The 24,819-nt window shown below is 38.2% G+C and overlaps 1 protein-coding gene across 2 annotated transcripts in view; it reads right to left on the minus strand.

Moving 5' to 3' along the window:
• Nucleotides 1–24,819, minus strand: part of UHRF2 (ubiquitin like with PHD and ring finger domains 2) — a 93,428-nt gene that overhangs the window by 31,848 nt on the left and 36,761 nt on the right. Inside the window, exon 4 of one of the 2 annotated variants that reach the window (XM_003823388.5) lies at nt 14,299–14,517. The exons of the other annotated variant lie outside the window; for it this stretch is intronic. Within the exon in view, the coding sequence (XP_003823436.3) occupies nt 14,299–14,517 (219 nt within the window). The remainder of the gene's footprint in view (nt 1–14,298; nt 14,518–24,819) is intronic. 2 annotated transcript variants of the gene reach the window in all.

Below are 24,819 nucleotides of genomic sequence, written 5' to 3' on the forward strand. Positions count from 1 at the left end.
AATCTGTGCAATATTAAACCTTTCTATCAAGAAATAAGGTATGTTTTCTGTTTGTTTTGTCCTTTGGTAGAATTTTAACATTTCTTTTATGTAAGCAATATACTTTTATATACTTTTGTGAAAATGTAATTACATGGGATAATTCTGTAACAGTTTATTTTAAAAATCTACAAAAAATAAATTTCCAATAAATATAATTTCTAGGCAAAAATAAGATGCCCTTTTCATAAAGTCTTTCAAATACTAAACCATACTTGTCAGACTCAATTCATATTTGTTTGTATATACTTCTTCAAAGTTTCCTACTATGGGTGTGGATTTGTACATTTCTCCATTTATTTATTTGTTTGTTTATATTATTTATTGAGATGGAGTCTCGCTCTGTCACCAGGCTGGAGTGCAGTGGTGCAACCTCGGCTCACTGTAGTCTCCACCTCCTGTATTCAGGCAATTCTCCTGCCTCAGCCTTCCAAGTAGCTGGGATTACAGGCCTGCGCCACCATACCCGGCTAATTTTTGTATTTTTAGTAGAGACAGGGTTTCACCATGTTGGCTGGGCTCATCTCGAACTCCTGAACTCAGGTGACCTGCCCGCCTCAGCCTCCCAAAGTGCTAGGATTACAGGCATGAGTTACCACACCCAGCCCATTTCTCCTTTTAATCTGTTGGCTTTTGCTTTATTAGCTACAGATTTAAGAAGCCTAAATCTTACTGAGTATCTTATCTCTAGTAATGCATTCTGAATCAGAAGTTTACTTTCTTTTGGTTAGCACTTGCTTGAAGACTTTTTCCATCCTTCCACCTTTTCTTTAAAACCTTTCAATGTCAAATATACACAAATGCAAAAAACTGCATAAATGCATAGCTTAACCAATTATCAACATGCACATCCGTTGTGACCACCAATGACAGAAGACATAGGAATATCAACTACCTCAGAAACCCTCACCTTGTCCCCTCACAATGACAACTTCATGTCCTCCCAAGAGTTATATTTACGTAATTTTTTTCATCATGTCACTTGTCTACCTCCCTAAAACAGTTTTGCCTGTGTTTGAAAAGTCTCTAATCTATAAATTCACATGCCATCTCTTTCCTCCTTGAAATCTGTTAACAAGTCCAACCATTTGTCCTATAGTGTTTCTCACAGTGTTGATTTTTGATATTTGCATTCCCAAAGTATGGGTTAAACAGTTTTTTCTGTCATTCGTATTTCTTGTACATTGGTAGCTGATCTGGAGCGAAGGTCAAAAAACTTTAAAAATAAAGTTTTATTAGAACTTAGTTATGCCATCTGATTTTTGTATTATCTATGGCTGGTTTCATGCTGTTAACAGGGGAGTTAAGTAGTTGTGACAGACCATCTGGCCCCCAAGTTAAACTATTTACTATCTGGCTCTTTACAGAAGAAAAATATTGCCAACTCCTGGGCTAAAGTCTCAATCTCAATCAGATTTAGGTTCATTTTCTTGGTAAGATAATTTCATAGGTCTATTTCCATCAGGAAGCACCTATTTATTTATCTCTTTTCCTCTCCTGACGGCAGCTACTTATGCTCAATGCCTACATTAATTCTTTGGGGATTAGAAAATGTTGATATTCCCATTCTATCATTCCCTTCTCATCTCATTTACTTGGCACAATTTTACAGAGAAATGACCTCATTAAACTGGTTGGTGACCCAGTAGTATAGCTCATACAACAAAGATAAAATGCTGACTTAGCAGTTTTAAAAATAAATCATTCTCTAACAACTTCCATACTGACTGTGTTACTATGGACTCATGGACTTAAATATACGTGGTATGTCTCGACCCACTTTATTTTTCTTATCGATGTTCAAATTGTCTCATCTTTGACCAGCTGGAGCTTCCAGTTGACTCCCAAATCCTTCTGACGAGAACTTAGCAGACTTTGTGGGATTCCTTATTTGCATGACAAGATATTCCAGGTTGATCTTGCCCATTTTCTGCCTCCAGCCAGGAGTTTCTTTCAGTGGGAAAGGTATTTCGAGACCATAGTTAGGCACTAGGAAAGCTTACTGCAACTAGGTTGATTACTGTTTGTACCCTATACATTTTAAACATACACATTAATATACACACTCAAACACAAAACATCTCATGAGTTCATGCTAGTATTTTATATTCAAATTCAGGGCTAAAGGATATTTACTTTTTAAAAAAATTATGTGTCTTTTTTCCTTTTTCCCCCAACCAGAAAAATCCTAGTTCTTAAGGATACCAAAATTAGAATATTACAAATACTCCTTTGCTTTATCCCACATTACACACAAGACATTGTTGCCAGCTGTCAATTACTGAAAACACTTTAAATTTTTTGCATATTTCCCTTCTACTTTTTAGTTATAATATAGCTAACTGTGTCAGGTCATAGAGCCAGTACATACTATACTTTCTCCTTTATGTTCAGTTAGTTCTGTTTCTAAATGTAAAAATATTTTAAATGTTTAGCGCAACTCTTTATTTCAAATTATCTTCAGTCATCTTGATTGTTTGAACCTAGTTCTCCTGAAGATTCCTTAGGAAGGGTTCATGAGAATAATATTCCCCCAGTTTTGGAAGTTAATGACAATTTGTCTATAGCTGTTATACTAAAGGCTAGTTTGGCTTGACTTAAAATCCTTGGCTCTCCTTTACTTGACTAATGCTTTTCTGGAATGTTTTCCTTGTAAGCATGTTATACTGTTCCTTATTTTGTCACTCTCTTCTAACTTCATACAGAATTTAACATCGATCCTTTCGCTTATTTTCATAAGATAAATTTCCTAAACCCTTTAAAGGGTCTAATTTCACTTTTTGCTAGCAGCTATAGAGTACACATTTCTTGGAGAAAGAGTCAAAATTCTGGAGACTAAAATCTAATCTGATAGAAGGCCAATCAGTGGCGGACTGGGACCAATGCTACAGATGGTAGCGGTAACTGTAATGGGACCCAAGGGAACTTCTGGGAGTGATGAAAACATTGTCTTTTGATTAGTGGTGACATGCGTATATCCATTTGTCAATGTTCACTGTATTTAAGATACACTTAAGGGTAACTACATATTACTGAATGTAAGTTATACCTCAAAAACAATTTTAAAAAGACAGCATGGAAGCTTCCTTACTGAAATCTTTTGGCTATATTCTCCTCCCCTATTTCTAACTGGACCCCTTTTTCCTTTGTCTCTATTCTCCTGGTCCTACTTAGTTTGGAACCTATTCCCACCAGTTTCTTCTCAATATAGAGCTTTAGTCCTGGAATGGAGCTTTAACCGACCAATTTAAAGAGTTTAAAGAGTACTCTAGCCCCTTCAGATCTTACTGCAAACTGCTTGTACTTACTCATATGGGGGTGGGTCAGGAATCTGGGAGTAGCTTAGCTGGGTAGTTCTGGCTTAAGATCTTTCATGAGATTGCAGTTAAGCCATTGGTCAGGGGTGCAGTCTCATTTAAAGGCTCTACTCAGGGAAAATAAAAAAGCTGCCTGGATAGCCTCATCACATGCAGCTGGCTTCCCTCAGAGGGAGTGATCCAAGAGGGCACACCCAAAATGGAAGCTGGTATCTTTTTAAAACCTCATCTTGAAGTCGTACAGCATCACTTACACCATATTCTATTGGTCACAAAGGGCCACCCTAGTGAAGTATGGCTGAAAACCACATGAGGGTGAGTATTAGTAAGCAGGAATCACTGGGGGTTACCTTAAAAGATGGCTACCATAGCTGCTATTTTCAAATTAGTTTGCTGAGCTAATTCATTATTTGGAATTCTTGGGCCCAACACATATTTCTCTTGCATAGCCACTGATACTACACAGGTCTTGAAGCTTTCCACTGTTTATCCCACCAGCTATTTGGGGGTTATGATACCATACCACCCTGTTTCATTGTAGATGCTGTCCATGAGTTTGTGAATTAGATAATTTAGTAATATTTTGCTCTATATTCCCAGGACATTTAAGGGGATTTGAAAAGTCTTTGCTGTTGTCATCTTCTTACAATCCCAACCATTCACCTCTTTTCAACTTCTGTGATTTTATATTTAAGGAGTCTTTCTTAAGAGTAGCATGTGGATTTTTTTTATTTTAATCTAGTTTGTTGATCGTTGTCTTGAAATGCTTGACTCACAGTTAATATAAAGGCTGATAAAGCTGTGTTTGTTTCTGCCATTTTACTGTATGTTTTCTACTTTATCTGCTTCTTTTAGTCACAATTGCCTTATTTTGGATTAGACTAATATTTATTTTTTCACTTTCAGTGTGTTAATTTGTTAAAAATCCTTTATTTTTAGTAGTTGCATTAGAGATTGGACTGTGCAAACCTGATATAATCTACTTTAAATTTTACTTTCACTACTTCCCCAATGATGCCAGAATCTCACAACTTCATTTACCAACCCCATCTTCTGCATTATTGTTGTCACGCATTTTTTTCTATGAATATTTTAAAGTTCACTATTTAAAAAAAAATTATTTATACTTACTCATACATTTACCCTTTCCCTGCTCTTAATTCTGTCCCATATTTCCATGTTCCGTCGGGAATCTCATTTCTCCCACTTAAATAACTCCCTTTATTATTTCTCCTGGTGCCTGTCTGTTGATGGTGAATTCTTTCAGGTTTTGTTTGATAATATTTTTATTTTGGCTTTATTTTTGACAGGTATCTTCATGAAAAATATATTTTAAGTTGGGAAATTTTTTTTTTTTTTTTTTTGAGATGGAGTCTTGCTCTGTCACCCAGGCACGATCTCAGCTCACTGCAACCTCCACCTCCCAGGATCAAGCAGTTCTCCTGCTTCAGTCTCACAAATAGCTGGGGTTACAGGTGTGCACTACCACGCATGGCTAATTTTTTTATTTTTAGTAGAGACACGGTTTTGCCATGTTGGCCAGGCTGGTCTTGAATTCCTGACCTCAAGTGATCTGCCCGCCTTGGCCTTCCAAAATGCTGCGATTATATAGGCGTGACCCACCACGCCCAGCTGGGAATGTTTTTAAATTAGTATTTTCACATGCCATTCCACTGTCTCCTAGCTTAAATTGCTTCTAATGAAAACTTGGTCATCTTCACTGTGTTATCTGTAGTTTTTAGCATTCTTGTTTGTGATATACCACTGTGCATTTTCTTTATATTTATCCTGCTTAGAGTTTACAGAACTTCTTTGACCTGAACTGGTATCTTTAATCAGTTTTGGAAATTTTGGGCTACTATATTTTCAAATACTGTTTTCACTCTACTCTCTTCTTTAGGAATTCCAAATATAAATATATATATACACATATATACACACATATATGTGTATATATACATACACGTGTATATATACGTGTATATATATACATATACGTGTATATATATACATACACGTATATATACGTGTATATATATACATACACACACACATACACACCTTTCACCAAGTCCTATGTGTCTAACACTCTTGTACTCTTGTGTTTTCCATGTTTCAGTATGGGTAGTTTTTATTGACTTATCTTCTGGTTTCCTAATCCTATCTTCTGCTGTGTCTTGTTTTTTTTTTATGTTTTTTAATTTTTTTTTTTGAGACAGAGTCTCGCTCTGTCGCCAGGCTGGAGTGCAGTGGCGCAATCTTGGCTCACTGCAACCTCTGCCTCCCAGGTTCAAGTGATTCTCCTGCCTCAGCCTCCCGAGTAGCTGGGACTACAGGCACCTGCCACCATGCCCAGCTAATTTTTGTATTTTCAGTAGAGACGGGGTTTCACTATGTTGGCCAGGATAGTCTTGATCACCTGACCTCATGATCCACCTGCCTCGGCCTCCCAAAGTGCTGGGATTACAGGCGTGTGCCACGGTGCCTGGACCTTATTTGTTATTAAATCAATTTGACAAGGTCTTAGGAAACTATAATTCTCAGTTCTAGAATCTCCATATAATTATTTTGTGAATTCCAATTCTCAGCTGAAATTCACCATGTTTTCAGCATATTAATCACAGTTACTTGAAAGTTTCTCTGATAACTTGAATTATCAAGATCACCTATGGTTCTATTCCCATAATTGGTATTCCTTCTGTTTTCTGATTATGTGGCACCGTCTTTTGGCAGAATGGCATTTTTGGCTCCATCATGGAGCCAAAAGCTTCAGTTATTATCTTATATAAAGGAAAGTTCAACCTTCCTACTGCTGGAGAGATACTGTGGTGGTTTAACATTTAATCAGCATCTATGCTGAGTCAAGGTTGGTTTACAGTCTTTAAGTAAGATTTAGTCTACCTGTATGCCTTAGCCATCCAATTTTCAAACTAAAAGACCTACATATTCTGTGGAGCCATTACACCAGTTACCCTAAAATCTAGTGTATGCCTTCTAAGACTGCTGAAAATGCCACTTTTTACTACATTTCCAGCCTCTTGTCCAGCACAAGTCCAGTATTCAACCAAAGCCCAAAGGTGAAAGCAGGCCATATGCTTGAGGCATCCCAAATATCTGCCAAAAGCTCTGCTGACTTTTCTTTCCATCCTACTCCTAGCTGCTCTGAACTAGATTTTACACTGCATCCAGAATTAGCAGATTCCCTAGGGCCAAAACACAACTACAAAGCTACCTGCCTTATGAGATTCTTACCTCTCCAGAGACATACCCGCAGTGGTTCTCTTTGATTCTCTGGTGCATTCAAAGAGATGACTATTTGATCGGGCTATTTAGTTGTTTTAGCTAAAAGCACTAATCTACTGCCAGCTGTCCCACCCTACCTGCAAACAGGTGCTTTCCATGTACTACTTTAAGTGATTCAATAAATGTCACAAATTCAAGGCCAAAGCCACTTTTTCACTTATGTACCATTTTTGTTAAAGGCTTATCAAGACACTCTTTATACACAAAACTAAATGCCATTGATCATAATAAAAACATGCATATAATCAATTCATTCCCCAAGAAATATCCTATTTCACTGAATCTAATAGGCCGATACTTGTAAAACAATTTATGTACCAATAAAAAAGAAACTAGACTGAAATCAGGCAGTCTAAGAATTCGCAAATAAAGCTGGGACACCAAATGGTAATCAGCAACTATAAGACACATTATGTAATTTCAAGTAAGAAAAAAAGACTGTGATGAGGTGTCTAAGGAACACCTTCAAATAAAGCTTAGATACCAACCCATTCTCACAGTTAAAATGAGAAATAAACCACACCTTGCAGATAAAAAAAAATTCTTGTTTCAATACTGCCACTGGGTATAAGGAAAAAAAAGCATCCTCCAAGAATTAAATGATAAGCTAGGATTCAGTCCGGTTCAGAGGCCTGAATTCATGCTACCTATGTGGTCTAAAAAGGCTCAAGCAGAGTATTAAACTTAAATGGCACTCCCAAGTGACTAGTAAACAAGCAAATTCAAATCTTTGAAAGAATTCAACTTCTGTCAGCCCAACAGCAAATTTAAGATACATTTTTATTTCAGAGATGTTAAAATACCAAAAAAAAAAAACTATTCTCTCGGAATCTATGAAATACCGTACTGAAAATCTATTGTAACTACTGCCTAGAACAAGGCCTGGCACACAACAGCAAACAAAACAAACAAAACATTAACATTCCAGTGGTATGACAGGCAGAACAATGGGCCCCAAAGAGGTTCATGTCCTAATTCCAGGAACCTATAAATACGTTTACCTCATATGGCAAAAAAGACTTTGCACATAAAAAACCTTGAAATGGGAAGATTATCCACGCAGAACCAATATAATCACAGGGGAAGGGGAGGCAGAGGAGAGAATATGAAGGGGATGTAGCCACAAAAAGAACTGTCAAAGAGATGCAACATCGTTGGCTTTGAAGGTGGAGAAAGCAGGTAACAAGCTAAGGCATGTGGGAGGCCTCTGAAACATGGTAAAGGCAAGAAAATGGGTTCTCCCTTAAGAGTCTACAAAACTGAATCATATCCCTGCTAACAATGATTTTTGCCTAGTGAAATCCAAATCCATTTAAGATTTCTAACCTCCAAACTGTACTATGCTCTATTGTTTAGGCTACTATGTTTGTGGTAATTTGTTGTAGCAGCAATAGGAAACTAAATACAAATGGGGTGATAATAAATAAAATAAAGAATTCAGAATTCAGAAAAAGTCAGAGTAAGGGAGAATTTAAGTAGCTTATGTCTGGTATGTATGTGATTTTAAAAAGGGTGATTAAGAAAGGTAACTCTGAAGATACTTTTGAGCAGAGAACTGAAATAAGAGACAGAGTAAGTCAAATGAGTATCTGTGTAGGAGGGAACATCAAGTACAAAGGCCCCAAGGCAGGAGCATGTTTGCGTGATCAAGCAACACAAGGAGGCCAGCATGGCCGAAGCACAGTGACCAGTGACTTACAACTTGATACGCATATTAAGTATATATTCTGTAAGAAGCCATGTTCAATAAGAAGTATATCACTATAGAAATTTCTTAAGTATGAAAAAAATTTAGTAAATACATAAAACTCTGTAAAAATGACACTGAACCTAAAATGTATCTGTAGCTTTTTTTTTTTTATTCTTTTTTTTTTTGAGATAGAGTCTCACTCTGTCACCCAGGCTGGAGTACAGTGGCGTGATCTCTGCTCACTACAACCTGAGCCTCCTGGGTTAAAGTGATTCTCCTGCCTCAGCCTCCCAAGGACTTGGAATTACAGGCGTGCACCAGCATGCCCAGCTAACGTTTTTATATTTTTAGTAGAGACGGCGTTTCACCACGTTGCCCAGGTTGGTCTAGAACTCCTGACTTCAGGTGATCCGTCCGCCTCAGCCTCCCAAAGTGCTGGGATAACAGGCGTGAGCCACCACACCTGGCCATAATTTTTATATTTTTAGTAGAGATGAGGTTTCACCCTGCTGGCCAGGCTGGTCTCGAACTCCTGACCTCAACTGATCCGCCCACCTTGGCCTCCCAAAGTGCTAGGATTACAGGCACAAGCCACCATGCTCGGCCTTTATCTGTAGTTTTAATAAGGTAAATTAATTTTCTTCCAATAGGATTCAAATACTACTTTACTTATAAATATCTAAATCAGCATAACTTCACATGGTAGTAAATATTATATTACAATAGTAAGTGAACAAATTATTTTTAAAAATGTTTTTGAATCCCAAACTTGTTTTCAATTTTTTTCAAAGCTAAAATAAATAGAAAATGACAACATGAAAATAGAATTTGATAACTAGAATTAGACAGTTCAAGCATATGTACTTTTTGGTACTCACAAATTAAAAACAGAAACAAGCATGAACTTTAACTCCAAGTTCCCTTATCAAATCTCCAAGGCAGATTAAAAATCATGTCCTCTATTTGCTTCTTCCTTTGCACCTTCAATACAATAGAGAGGATCAAAGCTGAAGGTTAGTTCTTTGTAAAAGTCTAATAAAACTGATAAACCTCTGATGAGAATGGTCAAAAAGTCACAAACTAAATTCAGAAATAAAAAACATCGTAACAGATTAACACATTAAAAAGATGTAGGTACCAAAAAAATTTATGACAACAGATTTTAAAATTTAGATGCAATGGATAAATTCCTAGAAAATTAAATTTTAGTTCAAGAAATAGAAAACATGAATAGTCCTCTGATCATTACAGAAACCGAATTGACCATAAAAGAACTTTCCCACAAAGAAAACTCAGCCCCAGATGACTTTACTGAGAAGTTCTACCAAACAATCAAGACAAGGACACAAAACTCTACCGTAAGAAAGAAAAAGAAGATTCCAAATTACTTTGTGAAACTAGCATAAATCCGTGAAGGACACTGAGATAGGAAAATTAACATGTAAATTTCACACATTAATACAAATGTAAAAATCCTACACAAAACACTGTCGAACCAAATCTAGGAAAGCATATCTACAAAATTCCTATATCAAACATTGTAGTTATTGATGAAATTTTGTATGTTTTCTCTTGGAAAGCAGGGGAAAAAGATGCCTGTTATCACTACTTATTTTCAACAATGTAATTCAGGGCTCAACTGGTGAATAAGGACAAGAAGAAGAAATCAAAAGTAAAGAAAAAGACAAAACAAAAATGTAATAATTCACAGATGATTATAATTCCAAACATTTTGAAACAATCTACATGTAAATTAAAATTAGTAAATCTAGTAAAGCTACTGAATCCAAGATCAAAGGATACTTGTATTCCTATATACCAGAAAGAGAAAAGAAGACTGCAAAATTCAAATGGAAGTACACAGAGCTAAGAACATATAAACCCTACTTGAAGAACAAGGCAGGATCATGTGCTCTGTTGTATTATGAAAGTGTGGAACTGATACAAAGATACACAAAAAACAGACCCATGGTACAGAATAGAGAAGTCAGAAGGATTCACCAAATATAAGATTCTTGATATGACAGAGGTGATACTGAAGATCAATGGGAGGGAAATGGGCTTTTCAATAAACAGTGCTAGGAAAAATGTTTATTCATATGTATTGAGTTAAATTAGACCCTTACCTCACTCACACTGTACACAAAAATCTACTCCAAGTCAATTAAAGACCTAAAGAAAGGCAAAACCACAAAGCTTTTAGAAGGTAATACAAGAGTATCTTTAAGAAAGACATAGAAAGTACAAGCATAAAGGAAAAAAAACTTTCTTGAACTTTGATAACCTCAACTGCATTAAAATTAAGAAAACTACTATTCAAACATCGTAAGGAGAAAAAGACAAGCCACAGAATTAGAAAAAGTATTTTTGCCACATATAACTGAAATAGTCTAGTCTCCGTAATTAGAACTCCTAAAAATGAATCGGACACATTATTTAGCAACAAAAAAAGTCACCAAATTGGAACCAGGTCCTCACAAAAGATATATCCAACTTGTCAATAAAAATACGAAAAGATTCTCAACCCCACTAGGAGTCAGAGAATTGCAAATCAAAGCCAAAATGAAATACTATTACATACCCACCTGATTAGTGGAAACTGAAGTCTGAAAAAACTAAGCATGGATGAGAAAACTAACAACAGGAACTCTCATACTGTTGCAGAACTGTAACCTGGTACAGACACTTGGTTCTATCTACTCAAGTTGAAGATGCACAGGTTCTACAACCTAGTAATTTTAATCCTAGGCATGATACATCCTACAGAAACTAATGCACATAAGTGCCAGGATACAGGTATAGGTACAAGAACCTGATGGCAGCACTGTTTCTAACAGCCCCAAAATGCCTATCAACAGCAGAATGCATTTGTTCTTTCAACCTGTTATTTATCCATTCTTACCAGTGAGGATGAAAGATTTCTAATCATTAAAAAAAAAAATTTTTTTTTCTCCAAACACGGTGGCTCATACCTATAATCCTACCACTTTGGGAGACTGAGGCAGGCAGATAGCCTGAGCTCAGGGGTTCGAAACCAGCCTGGACAACAAGGTGAAACCCTGTCTCTACTAAAATACAAAAAATGAGATGGGCGTGGTGGCATGCGCCCGTAGTTCCAGCTACTCCGGTGGCTGCAGCAGGAGAACTGCTTGAATCCAGGAGGCGGAGGTTGCAGTGAGCCGGGATTGTGCCACTGCTATGCAGCCTGGGCAACAGAGCGAGACCCCATCTCCCAAAAAAAAAAATTCTATCCATAAGCCACACTGGTTCCTTTTTAGCTATTGTGTTCCTAATGTTTCTAGTAAAAACTTTAATGACAAAGAATAATACTTTACATTTTATTGTACTGTTGGGATAGCTATCACATAACCATTCTCTTCATCAAGCCGGTATTTGCCTATCCATAATTTCCACTCAAGTCTTTTTTTTTATTGAGACGAAGTTTCACTCTTGTTGCCCAGGCTGGAGTGCAATGGCATGACCTCAGCTCACGGCAATCTGCGCCTCCCAGGTTCAAGTGATTCTCCTGCCTCAGCCTTTCGAGTAGCTGGCATTACAGGCATGCAACACCGCACCCAGCTAATTTTGTATTTTTTAGTGGAGACAGGGTTTCACTAGTTGGTCAGACTGGTCTCGATCTCCTGACCTCAGGTGATCCACCCACCCTGGCCTCCCAAAGTGCTGGGATTACAGGTGTGAGCCACGGCACCTGGCCCACTCAGTCTTAGTTCCACTTCTAAAGCCAGTGTATTCCCACTCTTAACTATACCTCAGGATCACTTGGGAAAACTTTTTTTTTTAGACAGTCTCGCTCTGTAGCCTAGGCTGGAGTACAATGGCATGATCTCGGCTCACTGCAACCTCTGCCTCCTGGGTTCAAGTGATTCCTCTGCCTCAGCCTCCCATGTAGCTGGGACTACAGGCACGTGCCAGCACACCCAGCTAATTTTTGTATTTTTAGTAGAGATGGGGTTTCACCATATTGGCCAGGCTGCTCTCCAACTCCTGACCTCATGATCCGCCCACCTTGGTCTCCCAAAGTGTTGGGATTACAGGCATGAGCCACTGCACCCAGCCAGGAAATCTTTTTTTAATAGCAAGCTTTTTTAGCTCAATGCTATGTGTGCTGTTATCCTACTGTGTACACATGCTTTCTACTTCCAACACTCAAGTAGGTTATAAGGCTCCTAACATAGCCAGTTTATTTAGGGGCTTTCTCCTTCTTCATGATTTGCATCCATATCAGGGTTTCAAGGTGTTTAGAAGTCTGTGACTGAGCTATACCCTTAGTCTAGCAATAGAATCACACTTTTGTTTGTAAGAAGTTCTGAAATCTGTTCTCTAAAATGTTAAGTTTTCAACACCTCGCATCATTTTTTTTTTTTTTTTTTTTTTTTTTTAAATCTCAGGAGTCAGCAAACTTTTCCCACGAAGAGCCAGAAAGTAAGTAGTTTTGGCTTTGCAGGCTAGATGGTCTCAGTTGCAATTATTCAACAATACTGTGGAGCACAAAAATAGCCACAGATAATACATAAATTAATGGCCACTGTTGTGTTCCAATGATACTTTATTTACAAAAATAGGCAGCTAGTGGGCTATAAGCTTGCCTATCCTCGCTTTAGATTTTTAATCATTGTTCTAAGATTGGTCACCTTGTATCACTAATCCAGTTAATCAGAACTTGACACAAATATTCGTTTAGCTGTTTCTCTTATTTTTTTTTTTTTAAAAACAAAAATTGTCAGGGTTATTCTAAAACCCTCGGCATTCAATAAAACAAATCTAACAATTTATTCTAAAGAAAAGAAATGCACAAAAATGCATATAGAAGGATGTTTATGTAATTACTGATAATAAAGAACTGGAAATGATTAACAGATTTTATTTATTAAAAAGGAAATTAGTGACTATTCAGCAAATTATTCAGAAGCAGCAGACACAGAAAAAGAGTGACAATGTTTTCCAAAGTGTAAAAAAGTAACTCAAATAACGCCTAGTACTTTTATCACTTTGGGAAACATCTGAAAGTATTTCTTAAAAAATTAATGATAGAAAGCTGGGCGCAGTGGCTCATACCTGTAATCCCAACACTTTGGGAGGCAGAGGCGGGTACATCACTTGAGGGCAGGAGTCGAGACCAGCCTGGCCAACATGGTGAAACCCCATCTCTACTAAAAATATAAAAGTTAGGTGGGCGTGGTGTCATACGCCTGTAGTCCCAGCTACTTGGGAGGCTGAGGCAGGAGAACTGCATGAACCCAAGAGGCAGAGGTTACAGTGAGCCAAGATCATGCCGCTGCACTCCAGCCTGGGTGACAGAACAAGGGGGGGGGGGCGGGGGAGAGAAGGAGAGGGGGGAGAGAAGGAGGGGGGGAGGGGGAGAGGGGGAGGGAGAGAGAGACAGAGAGAGAGAGACAGAAAGAAAAAAGAAAAGAAAGAAATGATAGAAATATCTGAAGGATTTGATTCAGGTGACATTTTGCATTCTGAATTCTCTTCATTAAGTTTAAATTCTGTAAGTTGAAAAATCAGAATGAAGGAAAATTTCAGCTAGTCTTAGAAGTCCAGCAGACAGCTGGTTAAGTAGTCATCCACTGCTATTACATCAACACAGATCCTCATAGCAATTATAGTTATTAAAATGCTTTTATATATTGTTTTGTTCCATCTATAAGAATCCTACGAGGAAGTAAGAATTTCTGTAATAAAACACTCAGTTATTTCCAACATTCTTCCAAACAGTATGTCCAACCTTAAAGTTGAAGATCTAAGCCATTCTTAACTTTTAAAAATTCTTAAGAATTTATAAAAATATTCTCCTTCAGTATGGAAATTTCCATCTTTTACAGACTCCATCTTTTTTTTACTAAGGTACACGTGCTTAATACCTAAAAATACATTCCTTGATCAATTCAGTTAATTAAATGGCACCAGTGAAGACAATCTTACCCCAGGAAAATTTTCACACGAAGTTCTTTTTTGGTCCTTGAGATTGTCTTCAATGTGGTAATTTCTGCATCAAACCAGAATCCTCTTTGTCCAGGACTTTCTACATTATAATTAACCATTACCACATCACCAACATTTAGTTCATTCCATTTCAAAATGGTTCTAGCTCGTGGTCTAAGATCCTTGACATTCATTTCTAGAGTACCGCTTTCTGGGTATCTGAGGAGAGAGAAAACCATATGGCTTATGATTACCAAAGACAACTAAAGTTTTATGCAATGTACAGAAAAACCTAATTTGCTGAGTTAATCATCTAAGAGAAAGAGTAAAATAGGTTGAAGTGTCCTTAAATAGCAGGTGTTATTACTTCATGTTGGTTTCTCACCTGTACTGCGATACCTACAGGGTAGTTTCTATATCGGCATGAACTGTCTCCCCATTCCCACTAGGCCTTGGAGATGTGGATCTCTTCATGGCTTGCAGGTTGTCAGGCAAGTAAGTGTTCAGCCCACATTCAAGAAACACAATCATCTACTATGAGGGAGCTATATACAATTTTTCTAGAATAAACTATATGTTATGTATCTATTCAGTCACGTATTACTGTTATAATCTAGATATTCGCAATGAGAGCCTGAATATTTGTAATGGCACTTAAATGATATACACTCATGATTTGACTTCCCAGAGCAAAACTATTCTTGTTAAAGTCTTATTAAGACATTCATTGCTAGCTGGGAAAGTAGGGGACTGGGGAGGGTGATAAAAACATAAGCTCTTGCTCTACATTTTTTATCCCAAGTTTTGTTTTGGTTTCTGAGACAAGGTCTCACTCTGCCACCTAGGCTGCAGTACAGTGACACGATAATAGCTCACTGTAGCCTCAAACTCCTGGGCTCAAGAAATCCCCGAGCCTGAGCTGCCTGAGTAGCTGGTACTACAGACACGTGCCACCACACCCAGCTAATATGTTTTTCTTTTGTAGAAACAGGGTCTTACTATGTTCATGAGGCTGGTTTAGAACTCCTGGCCTCAAGCAACCCCCTGCCTTGGCCTCCCAAAGTACTGCGACTACCGGCATGAGCCACCATGTCAGGCCTCAAGTTTTTTGTTTTGTTTTGTGAGATGGAGTCTTACTCTGTCAGCCAGGCTGGAGTGCAGTGGTGTGATCTCAGCTCACTGCCACCTCCACCTCCTGGGTTCAAGTGATTCTCCTGCCTCAGCCTCCTAAGTAGCTGGGATTACAGGCATGTGCCACCATTCCTGGTTAATTTTTGAATTTTTAGTAGAGACGGGGTTTTGCCATGTTGGCCAGGCTGGTCTCGAACTCCTGACCTCAGGTGATCCACCCGCCTCAGTCTCACAAAGTGCTGGGATTAAAGGCATGAGCCACTGCACCCGGCCCCAAGTTTAAGTTTTAACAGGACTAGATGATGGCCTCTTTCTGATCTTTGTACAAGTTCATCAAGTTCTGCCATTTGCAGTACTTATAAGAACATGAACCTAGCATATTCCAATAGTCTCCATTTTCCCTGAAAGAGAAAGGAAAGATTGCAGTTTCTTTCTTTCTTTTTTTTTTTTTTAAATTTAAGTTCTTGGATACCTGTGCAGAATGTGCAGGTTTGTTACTTAGGTATACAGGTGCCATGGTGGTTTGCTGCACCCATCAATCTGTCATCTACATTAGGTATTTCTCCTAATGCTATCCTTCCCCTAGCCCCCTACCCTCCGACAGGCCCCTCTGTGTTATGTTCCCCTCCCTGCGTCCATGGGTTCTCATTGTTCAACTTCCACTTATGAGTGAGAACACGTGGTGTTTGGTTTTCTGTTCCACTGTTATGTTTGCTGAGAATGATGGTTTCCAGCTTCATCTATGTCCCTGCAAAGGACAGGAACTCATCCTTTTTTACGGCTGCATAGTATTCCATGGTGTATATGTGCCACATTTTCTTTATCCAGTCTATCATCGACGGGCATTTGGGTTGGTTCCAAGTCTTTGCTATTGTGAACAGTGCTTCAATAAACATACATGTGCACGTGTCTTTATAGTCGAATGATTTATAATCCTTTGGGTATACACCACCCAGTAATGGGACTGCTGGGTCAAATGGTATTTCTGGTTCTAGGTCCTTGAGGAATTGTCTTCCACAATGGTTGAACTAATTTACACTCCCACCAACAGTATAAAAGCGTTCCTATTTCTTCACATCCTCTCCAGCATTAAAAGAACTAGAGAAGCAAGAGCAAACACATTTAGAAGCTAGCAGAAGACAAGAAATAACTAAGATGAGAGCAGAACTGAAGGAGATAGAGAGATGAAAAACCCTTCAAAAAAAAAAAAAATCAACAATCCAGGAGCTGGTTTTTTGAAAAGATCAGCAAAATAGACTGCCAGCCAGACTAACATAGAAGAAAAGAGAGAAGAACCAAATAGACACAATAAAAAATGATAAAGGGGATATCACCAATGATCCCACAGAAATACAAACTACCATCAGAGAATACTATAAACACCTCTACACAAATAAACTAGAAAATCTAGAAGAAATGTATAAATTCCTGGACACATACACCCTCCCAAGACGAAACCAGGAAGAAGTCGAATCCCTAAATAGACCAATAACAAGTTCCAACCAAAAAAAGCCTAGGACTAGATGGATTCACAGCTGAATTCTACCAGAGGTACAAAGAGGAGGTGGGTACCATTTCTTCTGAAACTATTCCAAACAATAGGAAAAGAAAGAATCCTCCCTAACTCATTTTATGAGGCCAACATCATCCTGATACCAAAACCTGGCAGAGACACAACAAAAAAAGAAAATTTCAGGCCAATATCCCTATGAACATTGATGCGAAAATCCTCAATAAAATACTGGCAAACCGAATCCAGCAGCATATATCAAAAAGCTTATCCACCACGATCAAAGTCGGCTTCATCCCTGGGATGCAAGGCTGGTTCAACATATGCAAATCAATAAACATAATCCATCACATAAACAGAACCAACGACAAAAACCACATGATTATCTTAACAGACGCAGAAAAGGCCTTCTACAAAATTCAACCCCTTCATGCTAAAAACTCTCAATTAACTAGGTTTTGATGGAATGTATCTCAAAATAATAAGAGCTATTTATGACAAACCCATAGCCAGTATCATACTGAATGGGCAAAAACTGGAAGCATTCCCTTTGAAAACTGGCACAAGACAGGGATGGCCTCTCTCACCATTCCTGTTCAACATAGTGTTGGAAGTTCTGGCCAGGGCAATCAAGCAGGAGAAAGAAATAAAGGGTATTCAATTAGGAAAAGAGGAGGTCAAATTGTCCCTGTTTGTAGATGACATGATTGTATATTTAGAAAACCCCATCGTCTCAGCCCAAAATCTCCTTAAGCTGATAAGCAACTTCAGCAAAGTCTCAGGATATAAAATCAATGTGCAAAAATCACAAGCATTCTTATACACCAATAACAGACAAACAGAGAGCCAAATCATGAGTGAACTCCCATTCACAATTGCTACAAAGAGAATAAAATACCTAGGAATACAACTTACAAGGGATGTGAAGGACCTCACCAAGAAGAACTACAAACCACTGCTTAACGAAATAAAAGAGGACACAAACAAATGGAACAACATTCCATGCTCATGGATAGGAAGAATCAGTATTGTGAAAATGCCCATACTGCCCAAAGTAATTTATAGATTCAATGCTGTCCCCAAACTGCCACTGACTTTCTTCACAGAATCAGAAAAAACTACTTTAAATTTCATATGGAACTAAAAAAGAGCCCATATAGCCAAGACTATCCTAAGCAAAAAGAACAAAGCTGGTGGCATCATGCTACCTGACTTCAAACTATACAAGGCTACAGTAACCAAAACAGACATGTAGACCAATGGAACTGAACAGAGGTCTCAGAAATAACGCCACATATCTTCAACTATCTGATCTTTGACAATCCTGACAAAAACAAGAAATGGGGAAAGGATTCCCTATTTAATAAATGGTGTTGGGAAAACTGGCTAGCCACATGTAGAAAACTGAAACTGGACCCTTTCCTTACACCTTATATAAAAATTAACTCAAGATGGATTAAAGACTCAAACGTTAAGACCTAAAACCATAAAAACCCTAGAATAAAACCTAAGCAATACCATGCTGGACAAAGGCATGGGCAAAGACTCCATGTCCAAAACACCAAAAGCAACGGCAACAGAAGCCAAAATTGACAAATGGGATCTCATTCAACTAAAGAGCTGCTGCACAGCAAAAGAAACTATCATCAGAGTGAACAGGCAACCTACAGAACGGGAGAACATTTTTGCAATCTATCCATCTGACAAAGGGCTAATATCCAGAATCTACAAAGAACTTAAAACAAATTCACAAGAAAAAAACAAACCACCCCATCAAAAAGTGGGCAAAGGATATGAACAGACAGTTCTCAAAAGGAGACATTTATGCGGCCAACAAACATATGAAAAAAAGCTCATCATCACTGGTCATTAGAGAAACGCAAATCAAAACCACACTGAGATAACCATATCACGCCAGTTAGAATGGCGATCATTAAAAAGTCAGGAAAACACAGATTCTAGTTTTTATATGTAGCCAGCTCTCTAGAAACATTTTAAAAAGAAAAAAGCCAAGAAATTTCATAAGAAAGTAAAACCATGTAAAAATTCTATCAGTGACTTGGCTGTACGTATATTTCCTAATAGTAAGTATTACAAACCTAACCTGACCTGAACCTAAAGCTTTATAAGGTTCTTCAATTTTACATATTTTTATTTATTGTTTTTAGAGACAGGGTTTCACTCTGTCACCCAGGCTGGAGTGCAGTGGTGTGATCATGCCCGCTGCAGCCTTGGCCTCCCAGGCTCAAGCAATCCTCTTACCTCAGCCTCCCAAGAAGCGGGGGCTACAGACGCATGCCACTACGCCTGGCTAGTTTAAAAACTTTTTGTGGAGACAGGGTCTCACCATGTTGCCCAGGCTGGTCTCAGACTCCAGGGCTGAAGCAATTCTCCCATCTTGGCCTCCCAAAGTGCTTGGATTACAGGCATAAGCAATCATGCTGAGCCAGGTTCTTCACTTTTAGGCCTAACTTCCTGATATCATCAGACCAAAGAAATCAGTAACAGTCCACACTGGCTTCTATAAAATTAAGACCTGCTGCTCCTCAAGTATGCTCACTGCAGCACTATTCACAACAGCAAAGACTTGGAACCAACCCAAATGTCCATCAATGATAGACTGGATTAAGAAAATGTGGCATATATACACCATGGAATACTATGCAGCCATAAAAAAGGATAAGTTCATGTCCTTTGTAGGGACATGGATGAAGCTGGAAACCATCATTCTCAGCAAACTATCGCAAGTACAAAAAACCAAACACCGCATGCTCTCACTCATAGGTGGGAACTGAACAATGACAACACTTGGACACAGGAAGGGGAACATCGCACACCCGGGCCTGTTGTGGGGTGGAGAGAGGAGGGAGGGATAGCATTAGGCGATATACCTAATGTAAATGACAAGTTAATGGGTGCAGCACACCAACATGGCACACGTATGCATATGTAACAAACGAGCTCGTTGTGCACATGCACCCTAGAACTTAAAAGTATAAGCAAACAAACAAACAAAAAAGCTGCTGCTCCTATGTATTGCTAGGTAGTAGAGGGACAAAGAAATGAGTAACATCTGGTTCTTACTCTTAAAAAGCTCAATCTATCAAAGGTAGGCCAGGCTACTACAGCAGTGGTTCTCAAAGTATGGTCCCAAGATCAGCAGCATCAACATCATCTGGAAATCCAAATTCTTGGGCTCCATCTCAGACCCTTAGTCAGAAACTCTGGAAATGAGGTCCAGCAATCTACATTTACAAATCCCCTCAGTGATTCCGATGCATGCTCAAGTTTAAAAACCCACTGTGCCATAGAAATACAGGAATTAGTATTTATGATATTAAATATCATATCCTAGTGAGGCAGCATTAAAAAGGTAGAAACTAAGGGAAGAAATCTTGAACCGTTACCCAACTAAGAGTGGCCTGCTCAAAACCAAAGTGGGCCTGAAGTTAGAAGGAGCTAGCTCTGGCTCTTCCAAATCAAACAAGGACTACGTAAGCTCAGGACTCTAATAGTGTACCTAACTCATTTAGATTAAATAGATATTAATCCTGTGTGGGATCTTACGTAGGTGATGGGGGCTGGGGGGCAGTTTTAACTCCAAGAAAAGCCACTCTGTGTTCACGTAGTTCTGACATAGGAAAGAGAAGGTACTTGATACTGAATCAAAGATAAGCTTTTGGAACTCATTCTATGCTTTAAGTCCATGAAGAAATCGACACACTCTTGCCACAACAGATCTAACACTTAGCCTAAATGTCCCTGCCAGCCTCAATCATCATCTTTCCTAATTCAAACCATTTTTAATCAATTTCCTTCAACTCACGTGACAAGGTTTTGGATCCTTGTATCAATCCTGGTGTCTTCACTCAAAAGATGTTCTATTTTCAGTCTGCCTAGGTTTAGATTCCCAATTTAGCTTCTCCCTCAACTTCCCACCAACCCCTCAACTTAGCTTCTGGCCACTGTGTATACTTGGGAAAGTTACCAAATCTTTTGGACTATATTCCTAACCCGTAAAACGTACCTAATGGTAACTGTATCTCATATGGTGGTTTTGAGGACTAAAATGAGAAGTCTTTTAAATCACTTAGAACAGTACATAATGGGGGTAAGTAAATGTCAATTAGTATTTTTTTATTATGCAGAAATAATCTTAAAGAAGGAACCTGACAAGTACAAAATTATGTCTATAGTTCTACTCTTCTCCATTTCAATCCCTACCTTTTTTTTTTTTTTTTTTTGAGACGGAGCCTTACTCTGTTGCCCAGGTTGGAGTGCAATGGCATGATCTCAGCTCAGTGTAACCTCCGCCTCCCGGGTCCAAGCGATTCTCCTGCCTCAGCCTCCCGAGTAGCTGGGACTACAAGTGCCTGCCACCACTCCTGGTTGGTTTTTTGTATTTTTAGTAGAGATGGGGTTTCACCATGTTAGCCAGGATGGTCTCAATCTCCTGACCCCATGATCTGCCCACCTCGGCCAATCCCATTTTTTAATGGTCAAACCTAAATTTAAAGTCTGTAGCCCAACATCTGGTATTTATACACTCATGTTGTTTCACAACGGTTTGGTCAGAAAAATAACAAACATTTTTCTCAATCTATAAAATGAGGTTAAACTAGATCTTTTAATGCTTTTCTAATTCCACAGTTGTAAATTCATTTCCTGCCTCAATATTCTTAAGTCCATGTAAGACAGAAACCTGTTCTATTTCAGATAATACTCCTTTCTCAGCTGTAAAGTGAAAATTACTTGGACAACACATTATCATCATTCTGTATGTTTTTAAATAACACTGTAAAAAGCATATTTCAGTGGCAAAAGAACCACCTCCATTAACCTAACTCTGTCAAAATTAAATACCCAGAATGGAAAGATTTTGAACTAAGTAGAGAACCTCAACAAAGTTTTAAAATTGTATATACAGTTATGTTTATATGGAGACAGGGCACCACAGCAAGGGAATTTAAGCTATTCCTGCACCAAAACTAAATTTGTACAAACTCAGGAGAGAATTATATAGTGGATTACATATATTCTATCTGTACTCATACACATACATAGTTAAGTCTGTAAAAGATAAGTCATGAAAATGAAGCATACATGTTTAAATTCTAACCAAGGAGACAGTAAGTCAATTGCTAGGGGGAAATAAAAAACAAAAAAACAGAAAAGGAACATAAAACTACTCTTAAAGTTGGGAACCTATTATGCGCTCAAATGTTACCTAATATTTTCCTGGGCATCTTCAGCTGCACATATTTTAAAATATACAGTGATAACTCTAAAGCTCCACTCTCGCCTAAACTTTTCAGATTCATATAACCATCTACACCCCAAACTGAAATGTCCCAGAAGCACCTCAAATGCAAAGCATCCAAAATGGAATCCCCCTACCCCATAACCTGCTGGTGCTCAGTATTCTCTGAGAAAAACCCTTCATGCTCTTAGAAGTGTAAGAGTTATCTCCAATTTATCTTATGTTGCCTTTATCCAGTTACTTAGTCCCACTTACGATAACCTGTTAATGATTGTTTAATGTAACTCTATATCCTTAGTTAAAATCTACCTTTCTCAGACTAGGCCCAACACATTTCCCCATCTTTAGGATCACACCTTTCAATCCATATCATATTTCTGCCAAAATGAAGATTCTAAGACACAGACCTACTTAAAATATTTTATGAAGTGTGATTACAATTTGTTGACAGGCTATGGGAAAAAAAGTACTCTCATATATTGCTGACAAATACAAAGTGGTATTTTCCCCTCTTAGAGGGGAATCTGTTAATTACCAGAAACACTGTCTATACATTTACTTTCTGACCCAGGAATTCCACCTCTAGGACTGTATCCTGGACATAAATGAAATCCTGATGAAAAGATACACAAGGCTATTTATAGCTGCACTATTTGTAACAGGTCTAAAAACAATCAAACGTCCATAACAGAAACCCTTAAGATAACATAATACAGGTACATAATAGAATATTGTGCTCCTATAAAAAAGAAATGAGAAACATACTATGAAGTGATCTCCAGGATATACGAACTTAAAAAAAATAAGGTGCAAATGGTATGTGTAGTTTCTATTTTCTATCTAGTGTATATATGTATAAATACACATATATACACTAGATATGGGTATATGGCATATATACAAACGCATATATACACAATACACTTTTATTAAAACAGAAGCATAAACCAAACTAACATTGTTACTTGAAAAACTAGGTGGGAGGTTGAGGCAGGAGAATCGCTTGAACCCAGGGAGGCAGAGACTGCAGTGAGCCCAGATCGTGCCACTGCACTCCAGCCTGGTGACAGACTGAGACTCTGTCTCAAAAACAACAACAACAACAACAACAAAACAGGCTGGGCGCAGTGGCTCACACCTGTAATCCCAGCACTTTGGGAGGCCGAGAAAGGCGGATCACGAGGTCAGGAGATCGAGACCATGCTGGCTAACATGGTGAAACCCCGTCTGAACTAAAAATTAGCCGAGTGAGGTGGCGGGCGCCTGTAGTCCCAGCTACTACTCGGGAGGCTGAGGCAGGAGAATGGCGTGAACCCCGGGGGGCGGAGCCTGCAGTGAGCCGAGATCGCGCCACTGCACTCCAACCTGGGCGACAGCGAGACTCCGTCTCAAAAACAAACAAAAAAACAAACAAACAAAAAAAACAAAAAAAAACCTAGGTAAGAAACAGGATAGAAGGAATCAGGATGGAAGCTCAATTTCTCTTAGTATTATTTTGTTTTGGACATTTAACTACAGAAGTATGTAATGTGTGACATAATTATAAACACAATTAACAAAATGTGAGAAATCCCTAAAAACCAAAAGCAAAATGAACGTAACTACACAACTGGTAGCCTAACACCACCAGGATAAACCATTACAAGTTATGTGAAAGCACACCAAGTTCACTAGACAGCCCAAATGATATATTTCCTAAAGACAAAAAAAAACACATAACTTTTCAGTAGTCCTATTGTTTGCAATATGAAAGTATTGTTAGTCTGAAACTACCATGAGTAGGATAAAGCAAATCAGTGATATCATTAGGAACTGTGATTTTCAGGTTAAGAGAAAATAAACATAAAACCACAGAGGTTAAGTTATAACCCTTTCCTCCTCTAAATTTAATTGGAACTATCAATATTCACCCATGTTATATTTAAGTATTATTTCCTAGTTCTTTCCCAACGAAAAGACCTAGAAACATGACTAAACACATATCACTAAGCAGCACAGACTATGTGCTCTAAATACCATTTCCAATTCGAAATAACTGGGATTCCTAGACATGGCTGAACCCAGGGCTGGAACATTCTGTTATACCTGAACACAAAGAAACATTCAAAAACTATTATGTCACTTTAAACTTGAAGGATCTTCCAAAGGCTAAAGATGAGACAATGTAAGCATCAAAGTAACAACTGGGATAGGTTAAAAATAGGTGTTAAAAGGCACTGGAAGTTCATAATAATACTTAAAAGTATCTATCTCACCGGTCAACCTTTGAAGGATTCTAGGGAATTACAATACAAGCTGGTAACAAATTTTGAGTGTATCAGGCTGACAACACCTGAATCTTACCACAGAAAAGTATTATGTGTCTCCTGATAGGATACCATGCCATAGGTAAACAAACACTATCTCTCAAGTAGTCTTATCTAACAGAGTTTAAATCATATCAAACTTTAGATGTAATTATTAGCTTCTCAGGAAACTAACACATAACAGAAGAATGTGTCAAATATCACTACAGGAATGTGATCAGTAAAATCCAGACTGAGAAAATTGTACAAGACAAATGACACAGTTTATTTAAATAAATGGAGGGGGCGGGAAGGGGAAGAAATCTGTAGATCGA

The sequence above is a fragment of the Pan paniscus genome, chromosome 11 (assembly GCF_029289425.2).
Source record: "Pan paniscus chromosome 11, NHGRI_mPanPan1-v2.0_pri, whole genome shotgun sequence".
Taxonomy (NCBI): Eukaryota; Metazoa; Chordata; class Mammalia; order Primates; family Hominidae; genus Pan; species Pan paniscus.